Below are 12,653 nucleotides of genomic sequence, written 5' to 3' on the forward strand. Positions count from 1 at the left end.
TTTATCCTCCCCTTGTTGGTAAGAATAAAGACCAACAGGCCCTATATTGTCTGTAACTTTTTCCTGATACTTGCCCGAATTTATTTCTATATTTGTCTAAGCTATATTTTCTGTATTATCTCTGTATTTCAAATCACTTGGATTACCTTTTTGCCATAAATCCTGAACATGAAAATCTGCTGACTTCTTTTGAGATTTACAAAAGCAGGTGACAATACAAATACCTCTTTAGAAATGCAGTTTTTGGTTTTTTTTATAATCCTGAAGGTATCAATCATATAATTCCCCTTCTAAACCTTTGTTCTTGCTCCAGTACCATTAATAATTCCGCTATGCTTTGGGAGTGATTCTCCCCAGGATAGCAAAGCTTGAAGTTCAGTGTTTCTTCTTGCAGAAAACAGATACTGCTGACTACTGTATTTGCCTCAAGAAAAATAGTGTTTATGTTGTACTGGATTGTGTGTTACTGCACCTTTCATTTTAAAACCACAAAAATGGCATTGAGCCCCTATCAATTAGAGTACAGAAGCCAAATTTCTGACAAAATCTTGATCCGAATAGCAAAATTCCTAATGACAGTAGCGGAGTAGCAGTTTCTCCCTGTGCATTCTTTGCTACAAATACCTTCTAAAATGAGTGTTGAAGCAGTGAAGAAAGTGATGTCCAGTCATGCTTCAATTAAATTACTGCTTTAATACACAGAAGACAATCTCAGAGTGCATAGATACATCATAATGATGGATAATTCTGATCCAAAAAAGTAACATAGAAAAGAATTCTCTGTGCTTAAATTCTATTAAATTCTCTTTGCTGAGTCTTGAAATTTTTGTATAGGTTTCAGGACTAACCTGTTTGATTTTTTACATACATCATTCAATTTTTCATTCAACTGTCTTGCAATTTCAGGTCACTTCAGCTATACAGCCACAGTAATTCTACTTCATGCTCTTCAGCTCTCTGTTCTGGCTTGCATGCTGCCCTTTCCAGCTGGTGCTATTATCTGGGGTACATAAAGTTCAGTGTGGCCACCATCCCTCTCTTCAGAATCTCCATTAAGTGCTCCAGAAAAAAATAAGTTATCTACAGTAAAACTTGAGTGTGCTATATTTTGTGGCTTCTTCACACAAAATAAGTGAAGTAGAGCAGTATGGATTGTATTCCTTTCTCAACACTTTCCAGCTGGATTGGCTTCCATCATTAGCAGAAAAAAAAAAGCAGTCTGTCTATGATCACTGCCTCATCCAAAATCTGACAGTTCACCTCTCAGAACACTTGCGTCTAGAGGCATCAAGGACAAGTACTCCACAGATCATGTTTAACAACAGAACGTGTTTCGAGTGTAGATTGTGCAGCAGTAGTGATTGTTAGAAGGTGCTGATGATGCTTCTTTGAAGTTCCCGGTGGCTGTTGTTTTTCAGGTGTTTTAATTCTTACCCCCACAGAGTTCTGACAGTATCAACCTTCCGAAGTAAACATAAAATATAATATCTACCACGTGGACTTCAATTTTTTATACATTTTCCTTATTTTTCTATATTTTCTGTACTTTCTATTCTCCTGTTAGAACTAAAATACATATTCTTAGATGAAGAGGAGGAGTAAGGAGTGATTTTGTGTATTAAGACCTCCAATATGATTTCCTACATAGTTTGATACGCAGCAGCAAGAATGTTGCATTTAATATAGGCATCTCAAGACCTACGATGTGATGTCACCTTTACCAGAGTCTTTTTGCTTTATCCCATTTTATATATCCTTGAAGATTTTGAGAGCTATGCAACCTTTGCAAAATAATTAGTTTTGTTAGATGCGATAAATTTGTTTTTTGAACCTGTAAATCATTTTTTTTCTTAAAATTAATTCTTCAGTGGGAATCACAGTTGTTTTAAGGCTCCCATATTATTTTAGCAAGTTTTTATAGCACTGTGAAGTCAATAATGTTGTGTCTTAACAGTAAGAAGAATCAACAGCTTCGTAAAATCAGTGGAGATAGTCACAGCTACCTTTCTTCACTGAGTATTTAGGGATCTTTCATTCTTAGCTTTTCATTGTCTCGTAAGTAAGTCTGAAGTAAATGGTGTGACTTCTCTCTGAACTCTTCTCACTGTATCCTTAATGTTCCAACTAGAAGAAATACCTTTAAATGTTAATTTCTGAAATCAAGAAACAGTGTAGAATTGCAGGTACAACTCACACAAATGTATCACAGCATTTCTGTCTTTGCAGTTAGAACCCAGGCTCTCAACAGTGGTTCCACTGTATTCTCTGAAGATGGGAAGAGATTATGAGATCCGAGTCCGATCAAGACAACGTACCTCCGAAAAGTTTGGGGAGTTCAGTGAAATCCTCTATGTTTCCTTTACTCAAGCAGGCATTGAATTTGTTCATTGTGCTGAAGGTAAATAAGAGAAATGCATCAAAATGTTCTTATAACCGTTGCCATCTTTTTGCTTTTTTTTCTCCTTACTTTTGATGTTGTATGCTTGAATGGGTTGATAATTTAGGCTTCCACATGCAAGTCATTTGGTGAGATTAGGAGTGTGCAAGTTCCATACAGTTCCAAACAGCAACTGTTTCCTAGCTCATTAGAGTGCTAAAGTACAGGTAGCTTTGAGGATCAGAAATAATAACTGCTCCTACATACGGCATACAGCCTAAAATGAAGACAGATAAACCTCAACCTCCACTGTGTAAGCAGAGCATTTCAGCAATGAAGAGGGAATTGTGGTTTCTATTATACTGTTACACTGTTTTCTTAGTCTGTTATCAGAATGCTGTGCTTTCCTGATCTGCCTCTTACAATCAAGGGCGGAATTCTTCTATTTCTTTCTTTTGTGCTTGTACTTGATTTACAACTGCCATTAAAAACAGAAGGGGCAATCACTGGGCACTACTTTTTTTCTATCAGAAGAATGAGACGGTGCCTTTTCCTAAACTTTTCCCAATATAAACTGCAGTAAATTATTTTAACAAACTGCTTCACTTCATTTTCTGATGTATCAGTGGAAATACAAACAACCTGTAACTGTTATCTTTCACAGTTCTGCCAGAATCCCTTTTTTAACAGCTTGTATTACCCAGTTTAGGTGAATAGCTAGTGTTCCCTCCATATGGTTTTGTTAACACAGATTCATCTGCACTGCCTGTGTTTTCATATGAACAAAAAATAGCATGAAAATCTAAGGCTGAGCAGTTTTCTTCATTCACTACAACCCACATTCTGCAAGTGGACTCATATCTGTACTTGTCATACAGCACCAATGATCTTATTTGAAGGTCAGTTCTCCTCCATCTAGAGAATTACTAGGTTGTGACACAGGATGGAAGTTCACAGAGGAAAACTGAGGAAGTATAGAACGGTTCTGACAAAATATTATGTTCCTTGTTTTGTGTTTCAACTGTAGGAATGCATACTTGACGTTTTCCATGTTAAGTACTTAAATTCACATGTAGTATTCTAATTTTTTTAAGCAGCTGGATTCCGGTCTCGCTGATGTTAGAAGTTCCTGGTTCTACATTAGTACAAGGTCCTGTTTAACACAGACATAGTCATATAGAACTTCAAATAGTCACATCTGAAAATATGAAGTCAATGACTTAAGCTGGGAGCAGATGTCTAAAACTAAAAATTTCTCTTTCCTGAAAGGCCATATGTTCATGTATAGGCCACTATACATGCTATAGAATTCTAAAGCTTCCTGCCAGTATTTTTTGACCCCAAAAGTGACGTTTGAATATAAAATTTAAAATTGGGAATAAGAGAAAAGAATCTTAGGCTACAGCCAGAATAATTTTTTCTATAGTTTGTACTCTACAGTGTCAGCCTAAATACAATTGAATTTACAATTCACAATTGACCTTACAGTCAGCAATTGACATTATTTCAAAGGTAAAACCTTTCATTTATTATCATTGTCCCTTATCCCTGCCAAATCACTTTTATCAGTGGCATAAAATTCTCTCTGCACAGCTGCCTGCAATGTAAAAAGCTTTTTTTTTTTTTTTTTTTTTTTTTTTTTACAATTGGTACAGCTCACAACGCAATTAATGTTCTGCCTTTAGAAGAAGTGGTGTTAATGTTTTTGATGCCAATATGGCGCCCTTGATTTAGCAGAGATACACACTGTTAATAAGGTTCTCTACTTGGACTAACAGAAGCAGTTACACGGACTACAAAGGGGACAACTACTTGGTAGCATGTTCCTGGCTGGCAGAATTTTCCTTCTGTCTGCTTTTGCCATATATATTGTCTGTGCTATGATCTTGCTCATATCAAAAAGTTCGGACTCTTTGCAAGCAGTCTCAGTGGACTCACAAATGCAGCACAGAAACTATTGATGTCAAAGAGTGTTTTTATTTCTTCTTGCTACAGAACTTTCACGTTGATGTAACCTAAAATTTTCCTATCAGTTTTTCTGACTTTGGAATTCTCAGGTGGCTGCAGAGAAGGTGTAAGTTAAAGATGCAACAGAGATGCAGATTCTTGCTAATGTTTCTGTTCTGTGTTTCCAGAAATCGAGTTTCCCTGGTTCTTAGTTGTTGTCTTCGGAGTGTGTGGGCTGGCCGTAACAGCGATCTTAATCCTGTTGTCTAAACAGCCAAGGTAGAGAGGTTTCTCTGTCATATTTTATTTATTTGTAGTTTAAGAAAAGGGTGCTTCAACTTCATCTCATCGGGGGTCTAGAAACTATTTTGATAATCACTGTACACCCTCTCAAGCTACATGGATGCTGGCACATGTGCGTACTGGGTTTTGAGCAGGAGAAGTCTGATTATGCTGACAACTCCTGTTCTGTTTGGACTGCAGAGCATTTTATAATATGGTATTTACTTGCTGTACATAGATTTCAAAGGCAGTTGGTATTTTTTTCGTCCATTTAAATTTTGTAAACAGTATTTTTTACACGCTTCTGCTCAAAAGTTTCACTCAAACATATGGCTATATATTTGGGATTGTTCTAAGGCTATTCCAGTAATCTCTGACTGTTTCTTCAAAGAGCCAAGGGAAAGAGCTTGAGTCATGGGGCAGCATTTGGTATCTGTGGATAGACTGTGCCTCCTATAAATAACAGGGGTGAAATAAAACAAAGCTCAGGATTGTGCCATTTATAAAAATGACACAATGACACATTTATAAGAATGACATAATGGTCTCACAGTGAATTTGTTCCCTAAAATATGTGTTCAAATACATATTGTCAGTAATGTTATATATACCCACTGAAAATGAACACTAAGGTGTTTTGTACATACCAGGTAAGGACAAGTCACTGAAATGAAAACAAGATGATGCAGTTGGAGGTACCACTGAAAAAGTAGACTAGGCAAGCAGCACTGCATTTTAGTAGTGCTTAACTTCCAAGAGGCCACTCCCTGCAGTAGCAGAAGCTCCATGTGTCAGATGGGTGCAAGATGTCACATGTGGGACTGGAAGCTTACTGTTCAGTACACTGAGCAAGGAGTAGCTTCTTCTCAAAAAATCCCAAGGGCTAAAGTATGTCTCTAATCACAGCTCATTCAGTGCTAATAATGATTGCTGTCATGCAGATGACAAAATATTGGCCTAGCCAACTTTCTTTTTCTGTTCCCCTCTTTAAATTAATTGGGCTCATGCAAGACTACTTTATCCCTCAAAAAAAAAAAAAAAAGAAAAAAAAGAAACTTTGGGAAAACATAAAAAGGGAAACAATTGACAATGCTCTAGGAATTTATTCTTCTTGTATAAAACATTAAAATAACTGAATGGAGTCAGAGTGGAGTTCAGCATAAATTTTTGTGATTCCAGCAAGGCAGGCTACAAGAAGCTCAGGTTTGGTTTGTTTTGCTTTAATTTGGAATGTGAGAAAAAAATATATTCTTTTCCTTAGCACTATTTTAAGCTGAATCCTCAAACATTTCAGTTTTGAAGCAAAGTCTAAGTGCAACATAAAGCTCTCTTCTTTCTAGCCTCCTCAAAAAAGACAGCTGTAAATTAAAAACAAACATTTATTTTTTTCCAGGTTAAAAATGCTGATTTTTCCTCCTGTGCCAGTTCCAAAGATTAAAGGGATTGACCCAGATCTCTTAAAGGTAAGATTGCATTCTGAAATCTACAGCAGGAATCACTGTAGTAGAATCAGGTCACAATTGCTATCCCAAGCAGAACTTTCTAGGAAAAAATTACATCTTCTAGCAACGTGTGGGGAGATGCAATAGAACATCTTTTCATAAAATATGAAAACAAAAAAAACTTCTTGTAATTGTTATATCAGCTACAGTTACCTTTCCTTAAGTATGCATCATGAGAAGCACAAATATTTTTATTCTTTCCTTTACAACATATGTTTTTTCTTGTTTTATAGAAAGGAAAGCTAGATGAAGTGAACTCCATCTTAGCCAGCCATGACAACTACAAGACACAGCTATACAATGATGACTTGTGGGTTGAGTTTATTGAATTGGACATAGATGACTCCGATGAAAAGAACAGAGTCTCAGATACTGACAGGCTCCTGAGTGACGATCATCTGAAGTCACACAGTTGCTTGGGAGCCAAGGATGATGATTCTGGACGTGCCAGTTGTTATGAACCAGATATTCCAGAGACAGACTTCAGTGCAAGCGACACATGTGATGCCATCTCTGATATTGATCAGTTCAAGAAGGTAACTGAAAAAGAAGAGGATCTCTTGTGCCTTCATAGGAAAGATGATGTTGAGGCACTTCAAAGTCTTGCCAACACAGATACCCAACAGCCGCATACTAGTACTCAGTCTGAAAGCAGAGAGTCATGGCCACCTTTTGCAGACAGCACTGACTCAGCTAATCCATCAGTCCAAACTCAGCTAAGTAACCAGAATTCCCTGACAAACACTGACTTCTATGCTCAAGTGAGTGATATTACTCCTGCTGGAAGTGTTGTACTTTCTCCAGGGCAGAAATCCAAGGTGGGAAGAGCACAGTGTGAAAGCTGCACAGAACAAAACTTCACCATGGACAATGCCTATTTCTGTGAGGCAGATGTGAAAAAATGTATTGCTGTGATTTCACAGGAAGAGGATGAGCCGCGTGTTCAGGAGCAAAGCTGTAACGAGGACACTTACTTCACCACAGAAAGCCTTACCACTACCGGTATCAATCTTGGAGCTTCAATGGCAGAAACCCCAAGTATGGAAATGCCTGTCCCAGACTACACTTCTATTCATATTGTTCACTCTCCACAAGGCCTTGTGCTCAATGCAACTGCACTGCCTGTGCCAGAGAAAGAATTTAACATGTCTTGTGGCTATGTGAGCACAGACCAGCTGAACAAAATCATGCCGTAGCAATTCTTTGACTAGATGTTTGCAGTATTTCACAGCAGAGTCAGCTTGGGCTTGTGTGCTGAAACCAAAATGAAGTCTAAACGTTTGTCGTGGTTCTTACAAGTTTATCTCGATTGTTGAAACATAAAATATTCATCAAAATATTCCTCTTGTTCTGTAAATATTATCTATGAATTTGTCTTGAGACTGCTTAACTAGCTGTGACTGTCTTGTTCTTGTGGGTGTTGATTTTTGTGATACTAAACATTGAAATGACTATGTTTAATGTACAGTAAATCATGCTTTTTGATAAAGCTATAGATAAGGTGGTCTAAAATCTGAGAACTTAGTAAAAATCATGCAGTTGACGGAGATCTTTCTATCAGTAATTGGGAACTGAGCATGAAAGTGAAAAAAAAAACACAAAAATAGTTTGAATAAAATATCTATTTTGATCTATATAAATTAATAAAATATATTTTAATATTTTAGTCACAAAAGCTTAGATGTTTTATATTACACTACATGATGTAGTTTAATTATGATGGCCCATCCAAGGAATGTAAGCGCTGCAGTCTTGAAAAGGAGTTTTCTGTTTTATAAGAGTTTTGTTTGCAGCAAAAATTAAAAACAGATTTTACAGAGCCATTTTATACCTCCAAAGAAATCTGTCGAGAAATTTTGAAATATTTTAGGAACTTAGAGTAATCGATCCTGTTGCTTTCTTATGGTAACTAATATAGAAGTAGACATGAAATTTAAAGTTTTGTAGAAAACTTTAAACTATACAAAATATTTGGACAAAAATTTCTGTTCTTCATCAAATTCTGGTTAATGATAATATACTTTTTTAAAGCAAGGTTTCAATGACCACAGTATTAAGTAGTATGGAAGTACACTTTCATTGAAAATTTTTGAAAACACATGAATAAGCTCTGGTGATTTAGCAGCATAATCTTTTCGTATTTGACCAACTTCTGAAGCCCTCCAATGGACAAGCTACCACTACAGTTATTAGACAGTGACACATGAAATATTGATTAAGAAAATAAGGACTTCAGGATTTGGCCAGCAGTTGATTTTTTAAGCTACAAATAGATTTAAAGGCTTCAATGAAACACAGGAATTGAATACGGTGTTGTTAAAAAGGATTTTTCCTCTTTGCCTAACAGCATCTCCTCTGACTGAGCTAGGCAGACTTCTTAGGAAAGAAAGGAGGTGAGAAAACCAAAACCAAGTGGGAAAGTTCTCTTTATTCTTAAGTATATAAAGAACTTGACAGAGCTTTGCAATGAGTTTTTATTGCTTCAGAAGTTACCTTATTAGGCTATAGCTGCATCATATCAGGGTTCTTCTGATAAAGCAAATGGGGATGTTCATTGCCTTTCTCTGACGTGAACAGAAGTGCATGACGTGCAGTGAATGCAGATCTTGCTCATGATGTCTCCCACTGAACTCACTGATGCTCTCTTTGTGACCAAGGGCTACAGGACTGAGCCCAAACATTGGGTGGGATTTTTACGTTCAGAACGTACTCTATGGTAAATGTGCATTAGGTATTCTGCTAATTTGCTGCTATATTTTTCTAACAGCTACATTATTTAGTTACATATAAAATTTCATAGATGATAGACACTAATGCAAGTAAAGCCTATGTTTGTTTGGAAAAAGTTTCTTACTCTGTTTCTATTGCCAAAAATAGTTAAATACCTCAATCAAACTCAGAATGTCATTTTGGTACTTTACTGGTCACACAAGCCATTATTCGCCGGTCAGAAGATGTGTCTTTCAGTTTCTATTTAACTTTCCTTATGTCAGTGTTTTGTTTGTTTTCCTCGAAGTTTAATAAATGTATTGTCTTTGATCTGTCCCGACAGAATGTGTTTTATTGCAGATAATTCAGTGTTTGTGGAAAACAGAGATTCTGCCAGGAGAAATCGAGCATTTCATACTGAGTGAAGAAGAATACAGCTTTCCTTTGAACACAAGCAATATCTGCTGGCATTGGTGTTTTCACTTATTGATATTTATTTAGTTAAAAATAGAACTACATACCTGAATCAGTAGAAGGAGATAGGACATACTGTACCCAGCACTGGCCCAGACTACTAATTTAGCAGACCTTTGGCTGGAACAGCCTGTGATTGCAGATAAATAAACCACATTAGTTTGAGATTCACACCTACTATTCAATCCACAAATCAGATTCTGACAGTCCTCAGTACTTGCTTATAATTATACTTTAAACCTATCAGTTAATGAACTTGAAATGTCAGAAATACAATATAGTCTGACTATAAAAAATATCATACCTTGAATGTTTCCCAGTGTGTACTTTGGTCATTTATTACTGACAGTGTTCTTTATACAAGAGTAGAGAGGGAGCTTTTGGAATCCAACTGGACACAACTAAATCCTTGCCTTCCCAGAGAGTCAGGGTATGATTCAGTTCCCTGTACACAAAAGTCCACTGCCACTTCTGGGACTCTAGGAAGAACAGCACTGGGCTTATATAGATTCTGCCTCATCTGAAAGCCTGAATGATGGTAGATTTGGCAGTTGAACTGTTCCTCAGTGGAAGAGAACAGGTTAAGGAATGTAAACATTTGTGTCAGGTGGGTCTAAGTTACCACTATGACCAGCAGTCTAAAAAGCTACCTATCTGATCAGGTTTGGCATCTGCGTTAGGTGAGTTGGTTGGGACTCTTCATACCAGAGTAGGAGCGTGGATGTTTTGCTCACATTCAGAAATAAAATTATATTAGTTAATTGAAGTGTCTTAATGCTGAGCGGAATTTCATCTTGCCTGAACCCTTTGACGAGAAGGGAAAGGAAAATCTCTTAGGATTTGTGCTGTTTGTATAAATTTTGATTACAGAACTCTGTACAAATTAACTGTCCCGATGAGTCAATGTGTTTGCTTATATTATCTTGAAGAACTAAGCTTCAGAAGGGTTATGACTTTTTTAAGGCTCTAAAACTACTTAAGCTCCAATGGGAGTCTGGGGATTCACAGCTGGGGAATCTTAAAGTAAGAAATGGCGATGAGCACAGTAGTTCTACACTGCCATCAGGGGAAGCCCAGTTGCCATTGCTCTCACCTATGCCATTTCCAGTGCTCTCATTAAGTGTTTTTAAATGATTTGATCCAACTTCCTAAAACCTGAGTAAATTAATGGAAGCAGAATATCAGAAGCTATATTGTGCTAACTAGTGAGTTAAACTAATTGAACAAAATTCTGGATGAACACCAGAGAAGAAACGCAGGACCATGTGGCCAAGAGCAAAGGAAGAAGGAGCTACAGTGATCTTCCCACAGGAATATTTTTGATCAAAACAGTTTCCTTGTGAAGCTCATCCTTGTGGGCAAGATACAGGATGAATACACAGCTCAAGGTAGGTCTGTTTGCAGAAAGGTAGTGTAACAACCTCTCTTGGTGGTAGCTACCACACATCAGTTTAAATAGACTATGGAAAGCTATCTTGATCTCCTTCCTGCCTCCATCAGCAGCTCAAGTGTAATGACTAACGACTCTAGGTTGTGTAAGCAGTGCACTTGCTCTGACGACAAGTCTGAATGGCAGACCTGCAGCTGTCTATGAACTCTGTGTTTTGTACTGGCAATTTCCTGTTTTCATATGGAGCACAGTAACTTATTATTAAGGTACAAGGCACTTGCATAGCGGCCTGTTTATTTACTTTCACCTTTTCCCTGAAGTGGGGCAAATATTATATCCATTTCTGCCTTTTGGTATCATTAAAAAGCACACTTCAGTGTGAAAGAGTTTGTTTTATAATCAGTTTTCTCCATCAAGGTTTCCAAATTATTGTTACAAGAAACTGAATATTTACACAATTTGTTGTTAAACAATAATTTTGTGAAGCAACAATTTACAATTCTTTTGCTTACTACTTGAGTTGAAATATTTTTCCTAACCTACTATATAGTAGGCAAGATCATCAGATTATGAGAGCTATTCATTCTTCCTGAATGAAAACAAACATTATCAAAGATACGCTCTCTTTTTTTTAAATAGGAGGAGTATTAAAGAGGTGTAAGGTGTTCTATAAGTTTTCACTCTTATTAATAATGATTCATATTTATGATGGCAGTCTATGTGGGATGCACTACTGTCATTCACAACTCAGTAACAGCTCTTAAGAGCTCAGGAGCAGGCAATAATAAAATGTTGGAAGTTGAGTAGATGGCACAGACAGACAGCTTACTGAGCAGGAACTTCACCTGCAGCTAAGGTGGAAAATGAAAGTATGTCCATCAGAGTGGGGTCAGGCAGCATGGGAAGGCTAAGGGAACCAGACACCCTGTATAAAGAAGTATATTACACAAGGTGTCAGATTAACTGACTTGAGAGAAAAAGACAGCAAATGCTTAAAGTATGGTGTTGTTTTTTTTTGTTTCATTGGATTGTTTGATTGTTTTAAATTAAAGAGGGAATGCAAACTCTGTTTTGTAGAAGGGCTGCTATGAGAGATTACAGTGTCGTTACACGTTTCCCAATTGTAATTCAGAACATCTTTGTTTGCCAGTATGGTGGAAATTGCTAAAAGATTTTTTTTAGCCAACTGACATTTAGAAGATACCACTGGATGTATATCTATACTGGAAATCTCTGTTTAATTCTAACCCAACTGTTCAAAGTCTGTTTTCTTTATTATCATTAATTGGACATACAGTCAGTGCTTTAGCCACTATAGAAATCTTGCCAAACAGAAGCGAAATATAGCTGAAATCCATTTCCATTATTTGTATATCACATCACAACTCTGTCATAATCTACTGAGTAAGCATCTTGTCAGTTCCTCAATTCAGGACCATAAGAGAAAATGTTCAAAAACAGATGGATGTGGAAGAATAACAGCAATATTTGAGACTCTGGCCCAGCAGACCAGCAGCCAAAGGGATACAGCAATGTGCAGGGTAACATGTTGTAGGTGGAGCTGTAGGAGTGGTGCAGATGACAACATTGTTGTCAGTGTTTGTAATGAAAAGCAGATGCAGCTATTAAAATCAATGCATCTGGTAAATTAACACAAATGTTTATTGTTTTTTTGTTTGTTTGTTTGTTTTCCTACAGGCTTCTGTACTTCTGCATAATATAAGTTTCTATGTCCTAATATATGAAATTTATCACACTAATGTTATATACACTTCCTGAAATCAGTCAGAAATCAGAGGATCCTTCCACATCATGTTGCAAATTATGGGCGAACATAGATAAACTTACCTCCTCCCAGCTGGAAAGAATAGAAGTCTGCTTATCTTTAGGGAGTAAAATGAAAAGCAAAGTCAAAGAGCTGACAGCAATCTTTAGTCTTCAGTCATAAATCCTATAAATGAAGCTTCCTCTA

General features: G+C 36.9%; 1 protein-coding gene across 5 annotated transcripts in view; it reads left to right on the top strand.

Annotated features, from left to right (window-relative positions):
- The window catches only part of GHR (growth hormone receptor), a 132,256-nt gene extending 123,099 nt beyond the window's left edge, over nucleotides 1-9,157 (top strand). For 4 of the 5 annotated variants that reach the window (XM_046905279.1, XM_046905281.1, XM_046905280.1 and 1 more), the window contains 4 exons: nucleotides 2,227-2,398; nucleotides 4,513-4,603; nucleotides 6,000-6,069; nucleotides 6,342-9,147. In XM_046905279.1, coding sequence (XP_046761235.1) covers nucleotides 2,227-2,398; nucleotides 4,513-4,603; nucleotides 6,000-6,069; nucleotides 6,342-7,304 — 1,296 coding nt within the window. In that variant the 3' untranslated portion in view covers nucleotides 7,305-9,147. Of the gene's footprint in view, nucleotides 1-2,226; nucleotides 2,399-4,512; nucleotides 4,604-5,999; nucleotides 6,070-6,341 lie in introns of all 5 variants that reach the window. The other variant, NM_001001293.2, reaches the window with a different exon arrangement.
- Nucleotides 9,158-12,653: the final 3,496 nt, after the last annotated feature.

This window comes from Gallus gallus, chromosome Z, assembly GCF_016699485.2.
Source record: "Gallus gallus isolate bGalGal1 chromosome Z, bGalGal1.mat.broiler.GRCg7b, whole genome shotgun sequence".
Lineage (NCBI taxonomy): Eukaryota > Metazoa > Chordata > Aves > Galliformes > Phasianidae > Gallus > Gallus gallus.